Source organism: Stegodyphus dumicola, chromosome 1, assembly GCF_044657685.1.
Source record: "Stegodyphus dumicola isolate Sdum_Otavi_A_Nest chromosome 1, ASM4465768v1".
Classification (NCBI taxonomy): Eukaryota; Metazoa; Arthropoda; class Arachnida; order Araneae; family Eresidae; genus Stegodyphus; species Stegodyphus dumicola.
Genome location: NC_140768.1, coordinates 3,147,591 through 3,165,470, shown reverse-complemented (window position 1 = coordinate 3,165,470; position 17,880 = coordinate 3,147,591). Strand labels below are relative to the sequence as shown.

The window sequence follows — 17,880 nt, the reverse complement described above, 5'->3', positions numbered from 1 at the left end:
ACCCACAGTTTTTTTTTTCTTACAGGTTAAAGGGAAGATAAATCACAGTTCAACAAGCTCAAATAGACATGGCTTCGCTTTCTGCACATATTTTATAGTAAAAGGATTTGATTGTTCTTTATGTTTGAAAAGATAATGTCTATTCACATAGCAAATGGTTTCCACGTAACTAGTTACGCCGCTTTGGCTATTCTGATGCAGAACTATACTTTGGACTGGCAAAACTTGAGCCAAAACGGATCGTTGCTTGAAGAGGAAGAATACTACGACCATCAAGTAGATATTTTTACCAGCCTACCAGGACTTAAAGCCATCTTCTATGCTATTTATATCGCTATTTTTGCCATCGGAATCTGCGGAAATGTGCTGGTATGCTATGTAGTGTTCCGCAATAAATCTATGCAGACAGTCACAAATTTTTTCATCACCAATCTGGCTTTGTCAGACATTCTTTTGTGCATGTTTGCTGTACCGTTTACTCCTCTTTACATGTTCATGAGAGAATGGATTTTCGGCCAGATTTTATGTCACTTGGTTCCTTATGCGCAAGGTGTGAGTGTTTATATATCAGCATTCACATTAATGTCCATTGCTATAGATCGATTTTTCGTGATCATCTATCCTTTCAAGCCGAGGTTGCAGGTCACCTACTGTTATCTGATCATCATCTTTGTTTGGCTGTTGGCTGGATTACTTACTCTCCCATACGGTATTTTCATGGACTTGATACCTACTGAGAAAGGGCTATACTGCGACGAAGTGTGGCCACATGAAACGAGCAGAAAGGCTTTCGGATTCTCAACTTCAATACTACAGTTCGTGATTCCTTTTATCATCATAACTTTCTGCTATATGAAAGTATGCATCAAGCTGAAGAACCGCGCTAGGACAAAGCCAGGAGCCAAGTCCATCAAGAAAGAGGAGATGGAACGGGAGCGTACTCGGCGAACCAATCGGATGCTGATCACAATGGTTGTGATCTTCGGTGCTTCGTGGCTGCCCATTAATATATACAACTTGATCATTGATTTTTACATACCAGCGGCCTCTTGGACATTCTTGAATGTTATTTTCTTCCTCTCTCATGCAGCAGCTATGAGTTCTACTTGCTATAACCCCTTTCTCTATGCTTGGCTCAATGAAAATTTTAGGAAAGAGTTCATGGTTGTGCTTCCTTGCTTTCATTCCAATACTGTGGCTGCAAATCCTTCATCCAGAAGAGGTGCAAGTGCAAAGACCGACAAATCTTGCAATGGCCACGAAAATGTGACACTTCTGCCGATGAAGGAACTAGCGAATAAGGATAGAAAATTGCAAAAGGATCGCATTGCTGCGGTAAAAAATAACACTTCGGTCACGGATACGGTTAGAATTAATGTCACTAGCAACGATCTCGATCTTGTTTTTTAAGGGGGCTTATACACCTTAACCCCTTATGAGCTTCGAATTACATGACTGCTGCAAAAATTGAGATATTTTATTTATTTTAAAAGCAATTACTTCCAACTTTTTACAGCTAACTGCACAATATAGCTGCTTCGGAAACTAGTAACCAGAAAGTTTGTGTTGCCAGAAATATTTTTGTAATTTAATCAGCTCTGTGACAAAATGTTTCGTCATTTTTTCTACGTTGCGCGCATGATATTTTAAAAATGGCTAGTTGTACATACTTGAAATTGGATGAAATTCTTTATATGGGCACTATTTTCTAACTAAACCAAAACTCTGATGAATATTTAATAGTGAAAAATTTTATGCACGAAAACATTACAGATTTTTTTTAATAAAATACATTTTATAAACTTGACCCCAAATAAAATAAAAATTTAACATGAAATTCTTAGAATTTTTGGTTCACGATAGTTTCCAAATGTTATAAAAGCTATATATTAAATATGGAATTAAATTATGCAACAGAATGTTTTAAACTGTGCGCGCAAGGCGGAAACCACGACGAAAAATTTTGTCACAAAGCGGATTAAATTATAAAACTATTTGTGGCAACACAAACTTTCTGATTATTATTTCAGAAAGCAGCTATATTATGGAGTCAGCTGTAAAAAGTTGGAAGTAATTGCTTTTAAAATAAATAAGTTATCCCAATTCTTGCAACAGTCACATAGTCGAAGATCTTATGGGTTTTAAGGTGTACGAGTACCCTTAATGCATAGTTCCATAAAGAACTTTAGTTACATTCAGACTAAGTTATCGTCGAAAATGACTTACACGCGAGCGTAACCATTCATTTGCTAATATTATCAGGTATATTATTGTGTACTCGGTAGATGATGGTTTGCGTTATTAGTATTTAGAGGTTGGTTGATCTGAGTTTGATAAAGCAATCAGGAAAAACTTCATTCAAGATCATAAATGAGATTTTAAATAATTAATGGCTAATTTGAACCCCAGAAAACAAAAAACAATAATAGCATATCTAAACTGGTTTCTTTTATTAAAGAATGAAACAACTGATACTTAGATTTTAAAAGTTATTAAAAGTAATGCATTAAATATCAGTTTATTATCATATCATATTATCAGTATCAGTTAAATATCAATTATATCATATTATGTACCTCATTTTCGAAAATAACATTCTTTGGAATACATTTGTGCAAACATTTGAAATCATATGTTTTCAGTGTTGTTTTAAATTTCACTCAAAATTATGATCATACGAGAAAAAATTTGATTACGTATTCTTTACAAATTCAGAATTGATGAAAACTATGATACAGTGCTCTGAAGAAATGATAGCTTGATAAAGTGGATAGCAATAACTAGTTATTGCAAAAAAAAAAATAAAGTAACAGAAGGAAACCATTTGGTTTATTGGAGTTTTCAGAAGCTTACGGAATTTACTGTACTATAGAAACTCTTCAGGAGGGTAATAAACTTGCATAGTAATAGGAAACATGTTTATTAACATATATGTGAACTAAAAAAGAACAAACACTCATATGTTCACATTAATCTCGAAGAAAATTATGATAAACAAGAAGAATATAGTTTGAATGCTCATATGTGTTCAGGTTTCTTTTTGTTACTTCTTTATTCTTAATGATATAAACTGAAGTTTTTTTTTAAATATCAACGAAGCTCATAAAGAATGCTCTTTTCTAGTAACTGAATTCTGAATTATAATTATTATAATAATTGGAGACACACGAAGGCACTGAATTCTTGCAAATTTAGATTCTTCTAAAAGTTACTAATGTAAACATTTAATTAAAAAATTTATGATTCAATTATAAGTATTTTTATTTACAGAAAAGAAGAGAAAATGAATTATTGCTCTTACTAGCTTTATAGGGTTAATCATGTCATAATAAATCAAAATTCTACTCCATATTTTGACTCCTTACTATTCAGAAATTGACGAAGCATGTGAAACTATATTTATAAACGTGATTTTCTAGGTTCTTGAATTATGGTACCTTCTCCGAAGCACAGTTAAATATTTCTGTCTAGAACTTTCATAAATGATAACTAAAAGTGTGCAGATTTATGTTTTTGTGCAGGATTATATTTCATTAATGCAGTTTCTAACTCTGCTGTGTTTTTGTGTGTGTGAAGGAAAAGGAAAAACGCACCTGTATGTGAAGTAGGAAAAGGGAAGTATGAAATGCAGTATTTCGGATAGTGTTAAATATTTTTAACAGACTGAAGGACACCCTTTCATCACAGAATAAAGAACTTAATTGTTATGTCTACCTGAAGGATATGTAGAAGCTTTTATTGCCGGCCGAAGAAGGAAAACGAAGATGCCAGCAATAAAAACTTCGGGGCTCTATATACTTCAGAAAAACATAACATTTGCTTCAGAAGTAAAGAGAAATGGATGCAAATATGTCTTACAAAATCTACTGGTAGTGATTTCGTTTTTAAAGCAAGTGCTTTGGCACAGAGCGAATGCTTTATTCTTTTGCTCAATTTCTGCACTAAATGTGTATTGTACTTGATAGTTTTATACAATATATATATGTGAACTCATTTGTAGTGGGATTTCTAATAAAGGCACAATGAAAACTAAATATAAATAGTGTCAGAGATTCTATAACGATTATAAAGGTACCAAATTTTTCGACTGGAAAATTGTTTTCACTGTTTATGTAATAATTTTGTTTTCAACTTTCTAACATTTTCAAGCGATTCTTCAGTGAATACTTTTGGTTTATGACATGTGTGCAAATTAAATGAAAAAAAAAATCTTTAAAGGAATATCGGTACCTTTAATATAACACAGCCCGAACTATTCGATTTTATGGCTTCCGGTAGTTGATTTTCGCTTTTACAAATTAACATTTTCTGATAAATGGTTTATTCTGAAACCTGGAATAACATATTTTGGCTAAACTTAAATTTGGTTGTATACATCAGGTACTCTATTTCCGCATTAAGATAGGTAAATACATTGAAAACAGTGACTTCGGCTCAAGTTCTGTATTTTTATTACTTCATGATAAAAAGAGTATTCACTTACGAAATCTGCTGGAATTTTATTCCTGAAATAGTTTATAAGGTATTTCTCTCGCCTTCTTAGCATGACTTTATGGTGTAGTAGTCAGCACACTCGGCGCGCGCGTATTCGAGAGGTCCAGGGTTCGAGTCCAGGCGAAGGCGTTGCTCGTTTTTCATCTCTCCTGCTTCCCAAAAAAAAAAAAAAAAAAAAAAAAAAAAACTTATATCTCTATAGTGGCGCCCGAACTAAAAGGTTCTTCACTACCAAGATTTGGCGATTGGGTCCTCTAATGCCCAGTCGCCCTTTAAAGGGAGGTTATGTAAGGTATTTTTCTCGCCTTCTTAGGTCTTTTTCTTGCCATCGTGGTGTAGTGGTCAGCACACTCGACGCGTATTCGAGAGGTCCATGTTTCGAGTCCAGGCGAAGGCATTGCTCATTTTTCATCTCTCCTGCTTCCAAAAAAATACCTAATGTCTCTACAAGTTTAACATTAAAATAATTTAATTAAAATAAATTTAAATAAATTTCTTCCTAAAGCAGCCATATTTATTAAGGTTAAAACTGAAAGCATTTTGCATTATAGTTTTTATCCAAAGGGGCAATTTCCCAGAAGGGCTAATAATTTCGTTTTGGCATTTTGCGCCGGTTGAATATAAATGTCGGTTCACTTTTCAAATTGTTGCCACCAAATATTAGAGCCTTGCATTATATTTAAAGATATTAAATAATGAAGAATCTGTATAAATGTATGTACGTTTCTCGCACTGTGAGAAAGCAGCGATACCTAGAGACATTCAGTTTTGAACAACGAGACCCTCCATCCGAATTTGCGCATTTGGAAGCCGAAATTTGGAATCTGTTTTATGTCCAATTTTGCCAAACATTAAAGATTTTTTGATTAATAAACTCAACGATTTCAAAGCGAGCAATGGGAACACTGTACGAAGAAAAAAAGCACTTTTATCTCCAGCGCACGAGACCGTGTATCTTAAATTCTAAAGATATGTTCTTAACTGTTGAACTGAATTTTATGCTCTGAGTGCGAAGAACATTATATTTAATGAGTAAAGGTGACATACGAAACGTTAATAAAACGCCCTTTTGAGCGTAATATAAAATCTGGAAGCTTTCGGATTTTTATTAAATGAATTTTCAATCCAGTGACATTAAATTTTGATTATACTTTTGACTAGATTTCATAGTAGTTAACAAACGAAAAATTGCACATCGAGAATGATATTTTGTAATCCCTTTTGCTTATTGCCGTTAAGAGAAATTAAGGCAGAACTCTCGTGAGATACTACAGGATAATACTACGGCGATTATTAAATAGTTCCGTATTCAGCTTCAGGGAAGGGCACGATGTAAATTTCAGGGATTAATCCATTCCATTCTCTTCTTATTACCTAAACTTCAAAATGATATGGTTTATGTCACCAACTTGGATTAGTTGATTGGATTGGCCTGCTTTCCCAACAAGCACCTTTAAGTGCATGCATTGGAAGGGTTAGGAATGTGAAAAATGACTCATTTTTCTCAATAGTCAATATTCAATCCCTCGCCGGACTCGAACCTGGACCTGTAATACGGGGCGAATGTGCTACCATTACACCACGAAGGTATGCGGAAAGAAGGAAGAAAATACCTTGTAACAGGAAATCAATATATTAATTTAAATAACTCAAATCTGATATTACGAATGATTTTAGGTGTATACTAATTTCTTGATTGCATGTTTAATATTGTATTAATACTCAGAAAACTTCATAATAAAGTAAAATATCCATATTTTTATTAATTATTTAAAAATTTTATCAGTATATATATAATAGGGGGACCGGAAAGTAATGTCGTTTCTGCGCATGTCGACAACAACATGCTAAAGGCAGAAGTGGAAACAAATCCATGTCGAACACTCTTAGCCAACCTTGGTCGACCCTCCAAGAACATTTAAAGCAGAATGGAAATATAAGCAAAGCTGGTGTTTTGAATCCCCCATTATCTGTCCGAGAAGAACAAAGCCAACCGATCCATCACATGTAACGTATTGCTTAAACGGCACCATACAGAACAGTTTTTGTTTTTTGATCGTTTGATGAGTGGAGACAAAAAAAAAATAAGTACTATATGATAATCCAAAGCTCAAAAGGCAGTTTTAATAGGGGTTACAAAGGGTTTGCCTCCCGAAAAGGCGCTTCTGGGTGTTTGGTGGAGTATTCGTGGAATTGTTCATTTTGAATTGCTGAAACCAGGAAAAACTGTTCATGTAGACCTTTAGTGTGAACAACTGAATGGAGTGAGCCAATCTTTAATCGATAAATATCCGGTGATTGTCAACAGAATAGGCGTCATTCTGCAACACGACAATGCAAGACCGCACTGTGCAAGACGAACACCGTAAAATATATAATGAATTGGGGGTGGGAGATACTGCCTTACCCACCATATTCGCCCGATATCGCACCGTCAGATTTTCATTTATTCCGACCCTACAACATTTTTGACAAAAAATTTGAAAAGTTGGATGACGTCCAAAATGCGAGAGATATTTTACTCAAAAAACCAATTGATTTTTATCGCTCTGGGATTAAAATCTGCATACGTATGATTGAGATACGTATATATGGCATACGTATCTGCCATATTTACGTATCTCAACCATACGTATGCAGAAGGTTGCTGATAACGAGGGTGATTATATTATTGATTAAAAATAAAAACTTGTTACAAATTTTATTCTTTTGAATTTAATGAAAAAAGCGACCATTACTTTCCGATCCCCATAATTAATATATATATATATATATATTAATTATACTTCGTAATTCAGTTTCCAGAATTTAGAAGAATTTGAAGATTTGTAAAATCTTTTTAAAACTGAGAAAATGTAATTTTTTTGCATATTGTAAACTAATGAATTTGGAAAGATATTTAAAAATTATAATTTCTCATGGCATAAAAATCTTATAGTAATGCTATTTTGATGCTTTATGGCATCGTCAACCAGATCTGTTAATGTTGTGCTTTTGAACCATAAATATATGGATGTATATTTCCCTCAGTAACTGCTGTTGTCGTCATTGTGATATTTGTAATGCATAATTTTATGATCGTGTCTATTCATTTCACGTTAATTATTTTTGTTTGTATATTTGCAAATGCACATATGTTCAATAAATTTTATTGTACTGTAATGTTTGTTTATTTTATTCCTGGTATTTAAAAATCTGAAATAAACAGAGAAATTACACACATAAATATTTCACTGAGCAACATTTACTGTAACTTTTAATTGCGTAGTGATCCAAACGGCAATAAATATTTACGTTTTTAAACTCAATTTACTTTTAATTCGCCAGATATCTGTTTAGCGCAAGAGAATAGTTGAATAAATACTAAATATCGTGTTAACATTATGAAATAAATACCAGACAATTAAACAGCATAAAACACTATCATGACGAAATCGTTCCATAATATGCTTTCCTTTAACACGTGTTAAAATTCAGCAGTTTCGAGATTGGAAAACATTATAAACTTCTTAAAATATACATTTTTAATGTTTACTGACTCTTGGATCACCTTGTATATGTGAATATTTTCTGTTATTTACCATGCATTTTATCTCCATTTAAAATAAAATCCGGAACATTCTACCTTAACTGTATTTAAAAAATCTGTTGTGTACACCACATGACTTCCTTGTACGGAATATTAAATTATACGCATTTTTTCTTGCATTTCATTTAAACGTATTGGACAGAATTAAATCTATTTCGCCGACAGTGTATAAACCACAATAGAATAAATGCACTCTTTAAAATTCACTATATTTGTTTACCATAGCTACAATGTGGCGCTAGGTTCACTTAATATTTCGTTCATATTATAACTCAGAATGCACAAAATTTATATCATTTAAAGAATTATCTAATCGTTCCCACATGTTCTATTCAAATACTATAATGAAGCTAGAACGATGTATAAAATAAATTAAGCAAACAAAACAAAAAAGAAACAGTTTGCGAAGCTGAGTTTCTCTAGATTGGCAACAAATCCTCTATCCTGCTGTTTCAAATGTAAACAAGAACAATGGCCGCCATCAGAAACATTATTAGGCTTACCGGCACTTAAAAAATTTTGAAATTGTTGATAATTCTAAAAATATTGCATACAGATTTACTAAAGGCATAAAATCCTTAACCGGAAAATAAGAACAACATAATTCAATCATTTTTAAAGCAAAAAATGTACAATTTACAAACATATAAGAGCAAAGAAACTGAGATCACTGAGCCGGGTAACAGAGTGGATATATATATAAATATATTTATATACCTTTGGTGCGGCGGATTGCAACCAAAATACGAGGTACACATCTGCATGTTATAGCAGTCCTGTATACAAAATTTCAACGTTCTGAGGCTACTCGTTTTTGAATTATGCGAGATACGTACGGACGTACGTACATACATTCGTACAGACGCCACGAAAAAGGAGTGTTCTCGAATGCTGTACCTAACTCTAACAGCACGAAAATGAAATGGCGTTTTTTTCGGGGGGGTGTACAAACCTTTCGTCTACCATGATTGTACAGCACGCATTTACATAAGCAAATAAAAAACAGAGAAATGCAATCTAGATTTCACAAAAAACAGACAAGTTCACTGGCCAAGTTATACCTAGCTTTTCTAAATCGTTGCCACTGCTCGCTTTCAAATAATTTCGTTAATCAAAAATTCATTAAAATTGTATAAAATATGAAATATAAAATTATGGCATATTTTACGGTGGTACGGTATTTTTTAAGGTATTTATGTCTGGTCTTTATGTCTGGTCATAGTTCACTTAGCTTTCACTATGACATAAAGACCAGACATATTTTACGGTATTTTACGGTGGTAAATTACATTATTCAAACTTTGATGGCCCTAGGTACCAATGTTTCTTCACAATGCGAGGAACATACATAAATACTTGCAGATTCTTCATTATTCAGTTTCTTTAAAAATTGTTCAGGATGATAATATTTGTTGGCAACAATTTAAAAAGTGATTCGTCGTTTGTAGTGGACATCGTAAAATCTCGTTTCAAAACTAATACATCATTCGGGCTTCTGATTTCGTAAAATCTGTATTACTGGTAGAACATTATTAAAACACTTTGTTGAAACCAAGACAATCAGCCATTTGTTTTCAATTTTTTTTTAAACACTGAATGTCTTTACATTTTTCCGTTGAATCTAAACCAGGATATGAACTGATGAAAATTGAAAAAATAGTCTGCCAGCAGTGATGCACAACAGACAAAATATTCTGACCGAAATTTAAAGATTAAACAAGAAGGTATCTGAGTCATTAGGAAGTGAAAAAAAGTTACCCATTTTACTACTTACTTCCACTTTACTACTTACACCCACTACTACTTACTTCCAGAACATGAATTCATTTGGAAAGAAGCAGTCCAGGAAGTTATTTAAAGCAATTTCTACTTTTAAAAAAAAAGCGAAGATAGCCAAACTAAAATGGAGAATAAAAAGGACTGTTGTCAAATTTAAATTAATAATTTTCTTTCATATTTTAGCGCCTACCAGCGGCCGAGCGGTAAAGTCGCTGAACACTGGTAGTTCGGTCCGAGGTTCGAATCCCGCGAACGGGCTGGCTGCATGGGTGTTTTCGTGGTTTTCCCCATGTGTAACGTGTATACGAGCCAGTTTCCCTTAGAAAGTCCTCCACGAATCCACGAAAGCATCCCTCCCCTTAGGTAGATAGCCCTTGAGGCTTTGCCGTAATTAAATAACCTAACCTTACTTCCAGGACTGGCATGTACTCCGACGTAAAATTTTTCCTAAGTTGTAGAACGGTTTAGAAACAGGAGAACTGAATGTTATATATCCGAGCACCAAAATAAAATATTTCACCTCTAACTACTGTCTAAAGTAATACTAGAAATATATATGGGTTTGAAAAGATTCTTCTTTCCATAGCATTTATTCAAGGATATTCGGGTATATCTTTTATTCCCAATCTTAAGAAACTTAATCCTTTTAGAAAGTCTCATAACTGAACTAAGACGTTTGTGGAAACTTTGACGAAGGGTAATCTGTCATTCTCAATGGCTTTTCGATATCTTTTTGCAAAAGTAAAGTAATGCCCATTTTTTTCTAACTATTGTTCAACGTTTTCATACTGTAGTGCTTTTAGACAAAAGCAGCTTTCAGTTGTAAATCTCCAGTAGCTAACGTCGTTTGCACTCTAAACTTAATTACAGACTCGTATGCTGAGAACCAAAGCTCCTGGAAAATTTATTGCATTATCTTTAGCATCTTAAAAGACAACAGTTTATTTAGAAACAGACATAATTACACTTTGAGGAACATAACAAAATTTTAACCTCAATTCAAATGTAACCAAAAGGATAACGGAAATACGTTTAAATATACTACTATAAATAAGTTTTTAAAAGTTTTAAACATAATGAATTTTTTCTGTTCATGTTAATATTTTAATTAAAACATTGCTAATATTTCTAGTTACTTATCTAAGCTGTCAGAATTTAAATAATAAATTTATTTCATGGAATATTCAATAGTTTCGCAAAAACAAAGTATCAAAACTAAGAAAAATTTTAAATATATGAATAAAGCAAAAGAAATTTCTTATAAAATATTTTAAAGCAACTTTTATAAATACCTTTTTGGATAAGAGTACATATATTACTTTAAGGAATAAAAATTTAATATTACGTAGAAAATGGCCCACCAGCGGCCGAGCGGTAAAGTCGCTGAACCCTGGTAGTTCGGTCCGAGATTCGAATCCCGCGAACGGGCTGGCTACATGGGTGTTTTCGTGGTTTTCCCTATGTGTAACGTGTATACGAGCCAGTTTTCCTTAGAAAGTCCTCCACGAAGACATCCCGCACCTTAGGCAGATGGCCCTCGAGGCTGTGCCGTAATTGAATAACCTAACCTAACCTTACGTAGAGAATGTATATTTAAGGATGAAGGATCAAACCAAGCACTTTCAGAGTACTCACACAATAATCTGTACGATTTCAACGAAACTTTTAACACCTCCCCCCCTCTTTCAAAATAGAAATATTTCAAAAATTTTTCTTCGGTTTGCTGTGTTTATAATAACTATATTTCTTAATACCTTATTTCCCCCTCATTCTAAACAGAAATAATTAACAAAAATGCTATTTGGCTCGGAATTTATTTTTTCTAACAGTTAAGCTTTGAATACTGTTTTCTGTTCTCCATTTCTTTCTTCCTTAATTGCTTTCCTACCAGAAAAAGAGCTAAATTATTTCGATAATTGGATAAAAGAAACACCGTTTTAGTACTATATTTATTATTTCATTTACCTATTTTATTATTTTGTTATATAACAAAATGTTTCGTTTTGAATTAAAAGCTTTTATAAATCAACACATAGTTTCCAAATCAGTTAACTACAATCTTCTTTTCTAAATTAGCGATTTGTTATTTAATCTATAATACAGAAAACAAATACTTGTTATGGGTACAAAAGTCAATAGCTGGGTAACGTGGTTATAGAAACTAAGTTACAGGAAATAAATATTTATACTTTGTTAATATTAGTTATACAAAACGGGCATTCTCTTTCGCCATGATTACTCCATTGACAAATTTCAATTTTATGAGATTTTAAAGCTATAAATTTAATACAACTCTCTTATTCATATACAGTTTCAATATATTTAAATACTTGTATTAAGGTAAAAATATCGCATAATTTGTTTCATTTGATAATTGATGTGAATCATTTGTTTTAAATATTTCAGCATTTCCTAAACGCATTTTTCTGTTCTCTTAACAAATAGAGATTAAATTTAATACAGATTATTATGCAAAAGCATACAAAATTTGCATGAATTATAATTTCAATTCATAAACCAATTATTGTTATCAAAGTTAACTTACGGAAAATCTGTACACTATACTATGACCTTCATAGCAATGCTTAAATACTGCTCGTAGCTCATACAGTAAGGCCCACCAGCGGCCGAGCGGTAAAGTCGCTGAACACTGGTAGTTCGGTCCGAGGTTCGAATCCCGCGAACGGGCTGGCTGTATGGGCGTTTTCGTGGTTTTCCCCATGTGTAACGTGTATACGAGCCAGTTTCCCTTAGAAAGTCCTCCACGAAGGCATCTCTCTTTTTAGGCAGATAGCCCTAGTGTGCGCTTTGCCATAATTAAATACACACACACACACATACACAGCTCATACGGTAAACTGAATGAAACTCAGCTGTTTATGTGTTAAAGTTAACAAGTTCCTTTATTTAATCAACACATATGAGAAGTAAACACTTATTGTATACTGGTGTGGTGTGGTGTGGTGTATTTAATTATAGCAAAGCACACTAGGGCTATCTGCCTAAGGGGAGGGATGTCTTCGTGGAGGACTTTCTAAGGGAAACTGGCTCTTATACACGTTACACATGGGGAAAACCACGAAAACACCCATGCAGCCAGCCCGTTCGCGGGATTCGAACCTCGGACCGAACTACCAGAGTTCAGCGACTTTACCGCTCGGCCGCTGGTGGGCCTATTGTATACTGACTTGAATGATAGCTGTAATAATCAACACATATGAGAAGTAAACACTTATTGTATACTGACTTGAATAGCAGTAATAATTAATATATAATAATCGCAGATAGATTTAAAAAATTATTATTAAGAATGAAGCAATTATCGACGAGAAAAATACCAGAGATGCATGAACATTATAGAAGATGAAGAAAAATCAACGAAGATTCTTTGCTATCTGCAAATTTCTACAAACATAAAATGAAATAAGGGTATTTGGAATTATTTTAGTACAGAGCAAAGATGAGGACACGGAAAATGTGTTTTGATGTAAAAATGAGGGTAACATGAGATATAAGCATTCTTGCTGTCCTTTAGTGTAAAGACGATTCGGTTTTTTATTTAATTTAAATGATATGAAGATATCATATTTGTAAATGCAACTAAAACCCAAAATTAACCAATCATAACTTAGGGTACTTTCCGCATCTACTGGGTATAAATACCGCTCGCAAATTAATTACGTCATTCCATTCCTTTCTCTAAGTGCTGCTCTGCAAATCCCCGCGCCGCTTCGCTTCGCATTTGCCTACGTCTTACTTTTAGTCTTACTTTCAGTGTAAATAAAAATCACTGTATTGAAATATGATTGGATAAATCCATCGTCTACAAAATTAATCTGATGGGAATTAGAAATGGAATAAAATTATATTTTTAAATGGCTATACATCTGGAAGTTTTTGGTTCAAGATATATCTATCTATCCATCTGTATAACTACGTAGATTATCTGGAAGTTTGTGGTTCATGCATCCATCCATCTAACTACGTAGACTTCAAGCCGCAGCACATCAAAATAACCTGCCCTGGCCATGGCGACTGAAAGCTGATTTCTCCTACGCATTAAATCATGACATACTATATAAGCTAACGTAAATAAAATGTAAAACATTTCACTATACTTATCTTTATTTAAAGAAAATACAGAATGCAATGTTTAGCACTGCGAAACTTTGTGGGAACATTTTCTTCATCTAAGGCTGCAGTGAGAGAAAAGAATTCTTTTAGCACCATGAATCCCGAGAGAAAATTTGCTTTTGGTGACCAGAAGCTTTATAGACTCTTTTGCAAAAAACATCGAAGCACTGAGAAAGGCTTTTGCGAAAATATCTTGATCGTACATGCAAATGATCAAAGTTTCAAGGCAAATGAACAGGAATTGCCATTATAGCACGCAATTCGCAAAGTATAAAACCAGTAACAGAGGCGGAAAATTTAACTTTTTTATGGTTGCTGCCATTGTAATTCCGTAAAGAAGCAACTAAAGATGCCATTGCAATACCGTAAAGAAGCAACTAAAGATGCCATTACGACGATATCGAAGACCTTGCAGACAACTAAGCGACTTCGAACGTGGTCGCATTGTAGGGTTGCGTGAAGTTAGGTGGTCATACCAAGCAATAGGCCGCCACCTGCAGCGTACAGACACTGCTGTGCAAAGACGTTGGCAGCAATGGTTGCTACAAGGAAATTGCCAACGAAATGAAGGCTCTGGAAGTCCAAGGAGCACAAATGCGAGGCAAGATAGGATTATTATTTGCCTGGCCCGAACCGCCCTAACGGAATCATTGTCGACTATTCAACGCACTACGGCCAGTGGTACCGTCGTCTTGAGATGGTGGACGTGGATGGTGGATCCTACTCTGATCCAAGAGCAGTACGCAAGCCTAGTTCTATTGAGTCCAATTGCGATGCTGGCGATACCATTGCAAACGGGCAGTACATTGCTGTCTGAATAATGGAATGCACACAACAAAACGGTGGGTTTGTAGTCCTCCTTTTCATGCAAAAGTCTGGCTACAACTTTGGGGTAGATTTCGGTTGCTAGTAGCAGCAGTTAATTGATTTACTACCTCAAATAACTGTGCTGCGCGGTTTCTTGTGTCGATAGCACTATGTACCTATCTTTTGCAGGTGTCGCAGAGCGAGCACAGTCTCCCACGTGATATTTGCCAAACATTCCATTTGTTTGAAATTTAAATGATTTCTAAAGACTTGACACAACACTGTGGCTGACGTCGAACTCCCTGGCAATATCTAATATTTTTGCCCTTCTTCAAACATGCCAATAATACGGCCACGCGTAATATCAACAATGTTATTATGTTGAGAAGATATACCGAAAATTACAAGTTTGTCAATTGATTCTTTCCGTTAAAGTTTGCTTTTGAACAGCAAAGGTCAATACGTGTCAAATACTTTATCTCTTTTATCAACGCATCAGGAGAGGAACATGCTTGCTATCACTGCTGTTGTCATACGTCCTTAGCAATTGTCCACTGTACAATGCTGCGTTGGAGCGGGTAGCGATTGCTTTAATTTATTTAATTACAGCAAAGCTCACGAGGGTTACTTGCCAACTCGTATACACATTACACGTGAAGGAAACCACAAAATCGCCCATGCAGCCAGTCCACTCGCCGGAATTCGAGTCCCGGACGCGTAATGGCAAACTGCACATTGAGTTGATCAATGTTAACGAGTTTCGCTTACTGCGCGTGCTCTATGGTCTACCGTTGGCGTGGGAGGAAACGCTGGCGACTAAGCATAAGCAACCCTACAGAAGCCTGTTCATCATGCAGACCTTATCGACTACCGAAATTTGTTTGTGCTCAATGCATTTGCTTCTGTTTCACTTCATTTCGGTTTATTTTGTTCATAAACGTTATATTTAGTATCAGTTATTTATAATAATTTCCTTGACTTTAATTCAATAATTTAAATTGAATTTATTCTTTAATTTGTTGAAGTATATACGAATGGAACATTTGGTAAATACGCAATTGCTTTCATTCCTCAGAAGTATGATCAATAAAGAATCAACTAATAATATCCTATCGTGTTTCCTATTTTGTAATCATTCTTAAACGAAAATTTGCTTATTTTACAATCGATATTTACACTATAAGTAATGAAGCAACTTACAACCTAACAAGTTTTAAAACTCCGAACTGTTAACGCCCAGATAACAGAATATTAACCACACACCGTAGTTATCTTCTTTTAAAATCATACCAAAACCATAATTGCGCCAAATTCTCTTCTGGGCATGCGCAGTATGCGAAATTCGTTTAGCATTGATCAACTGAATGTGCAGTTTGCCATTACGCACACCGGACTGAACTACCAGCATTCAGCGACTTTACCGCTCGGTCGGTAGAGCCGGTAGGAGTCAGTAGTGGTGAACAAATCATTTCAAAAACTGTGGTATTGCTGCTATAGAATTTACGCTGTGAGTATTATCACTAAATCGCGATATTTCTCGCGAAGAATAACTTTTTCTCTTTGATTATCATTATTTAATTCGCTATAAACTGTTCCTGGTTTCAATAAAATGTTCGCTGATTCCTGATCATCAGTTGCAGTTTTTGAAGAGATTTCTATGAACCCGTAGCTCGCAACCAGTATATCAACTAACTATACCAAGAAAATTGAGCATACAAGCAGCTTCTTTTCTATAACTGAAAATTTTGAGGAAATCTTGCGAATTAGAATATTTTTCAAAATTAAATTTAACTTAATTTTTATATACCTCTTTTGAACTATGTTAGATTAAAATTTAAAATGTGAATAAATAAGCTAATTTTATGTATAAAACGTGTTAAATAAAGCTTATATAATATACATCCATGTAAAAACTCAGTTAAGTCTATTCTACGCGAATTCGAACTTGTTAGCTTGCTGCTAGTGACGCAAAACTAATTAATGGCAATTAAAATAGTAAAATAAGTAGAAAACACCGCTTAATATTTAATCTGAAGTTAATTACCTACGAGTTGTTCATTTGGTTAATTAATTACAAAAAAAAACTGTTAGTCGCAAGTACCATATTCTTTTCGAAATGGTTAAATTTAATTATTTTTTAGTCGCGTCTTTGATGTTTTTACAAAGCTTTATTTTATAGTTACGCAACTTTTCCAAAACATTCTACATTCAGTATTTATTTAATTATCGAAAGCCATTTCAGATTTGGTGTGGAAATATTTTATAACATTTTTCAATAAGGAAAATAGAAATTTTAAAAATTTACTTATATTTCTAATAAATATCTTGCATTTTATGAACAACATAGAAATTTTGGTGTCCCATTTTGTACCCTGTTTCATTTATACAATTACCTGGATCGCTCGCAGGTTCAATTTCTGAAATAGTTTATCTTCTATCACCATAATTCCAGATTCGGTTCGGAAAGCTGTTGAACCAGAAATAGTAATTTCCACTAATATCGGATTTCTTTGCTTCGGTCAGTTTCTATACCGTTTATTTCCGTTATTTTTATTGTAGAAATACGGATAAATATTAACGCATACTTTTACAGAATAAAATCCTCTAATTTTGATTTTTTTTTTTTTTTTTTCAGTTAGGTATTATTTTTAATCGGAAGAGAAGCAATGTTGGTAAACTATTTTTACTCGAATTTTTGGAGTGTTTCTTATTTATCTCAGATTTCATATTACCGACGAATATTATGAACAAAGTTTCTGAAAACGAAATGCGTAACTGAAAGGCGACGAGTATACCTGCCTCTTAACCGTTTGGGTACGGATTTATTTGAGAAAATGTTTCCATGTGGAACGGATATAATATTTGGTTACGATTCAGCAATAGCTACTTCACTTTAGGAGTATAAATGTAACAAAATTTAGTATTTAGGTAATCCACTATATTTCTAATCTTTCTTATTCTGTCATCTTTATTTTCCTCTTCATTATCCGTAAAATGTAGAAAGCTTGAAATAACAAAAGCCTATCGCGTGCCATAGTGCTGGCAAAAATTGGGGTACTTATTGCATATCGTTTTGA

The 17,880-nt window shown here is 33.9% G+C and overlaps 1 protein-coding gene across 2 annotated transcripts in view; it reads left to right on the top strand.

Moving 5' to 3' along the window:
• Positions 1-2,066, top strand: part of LOC118188057 (prolactin-releasing peptide receptor-like) — a 335,927-nt gene extending 333,861 nt beyond the window's left edge. For both annotated transcript variants that reach the window (XM_085812304.1, XM_085812301.1), the window contains exon 2: positions 26-2,066. In XM_085812304.1, coding sequence (XP_085668430.1) covers positions 121-1,410 — 1,290 coding nt within the window. In that variant the 5' untranslated portion in view covers positions 26-120 and the 3' untranslated portion in view covers positions 1,411-2,066. The remainder of the gene's footprint in view (positions 1-25) is intronic.
• Positions 2,067-17,880: the final 15,814 nt, after the last annotated feature.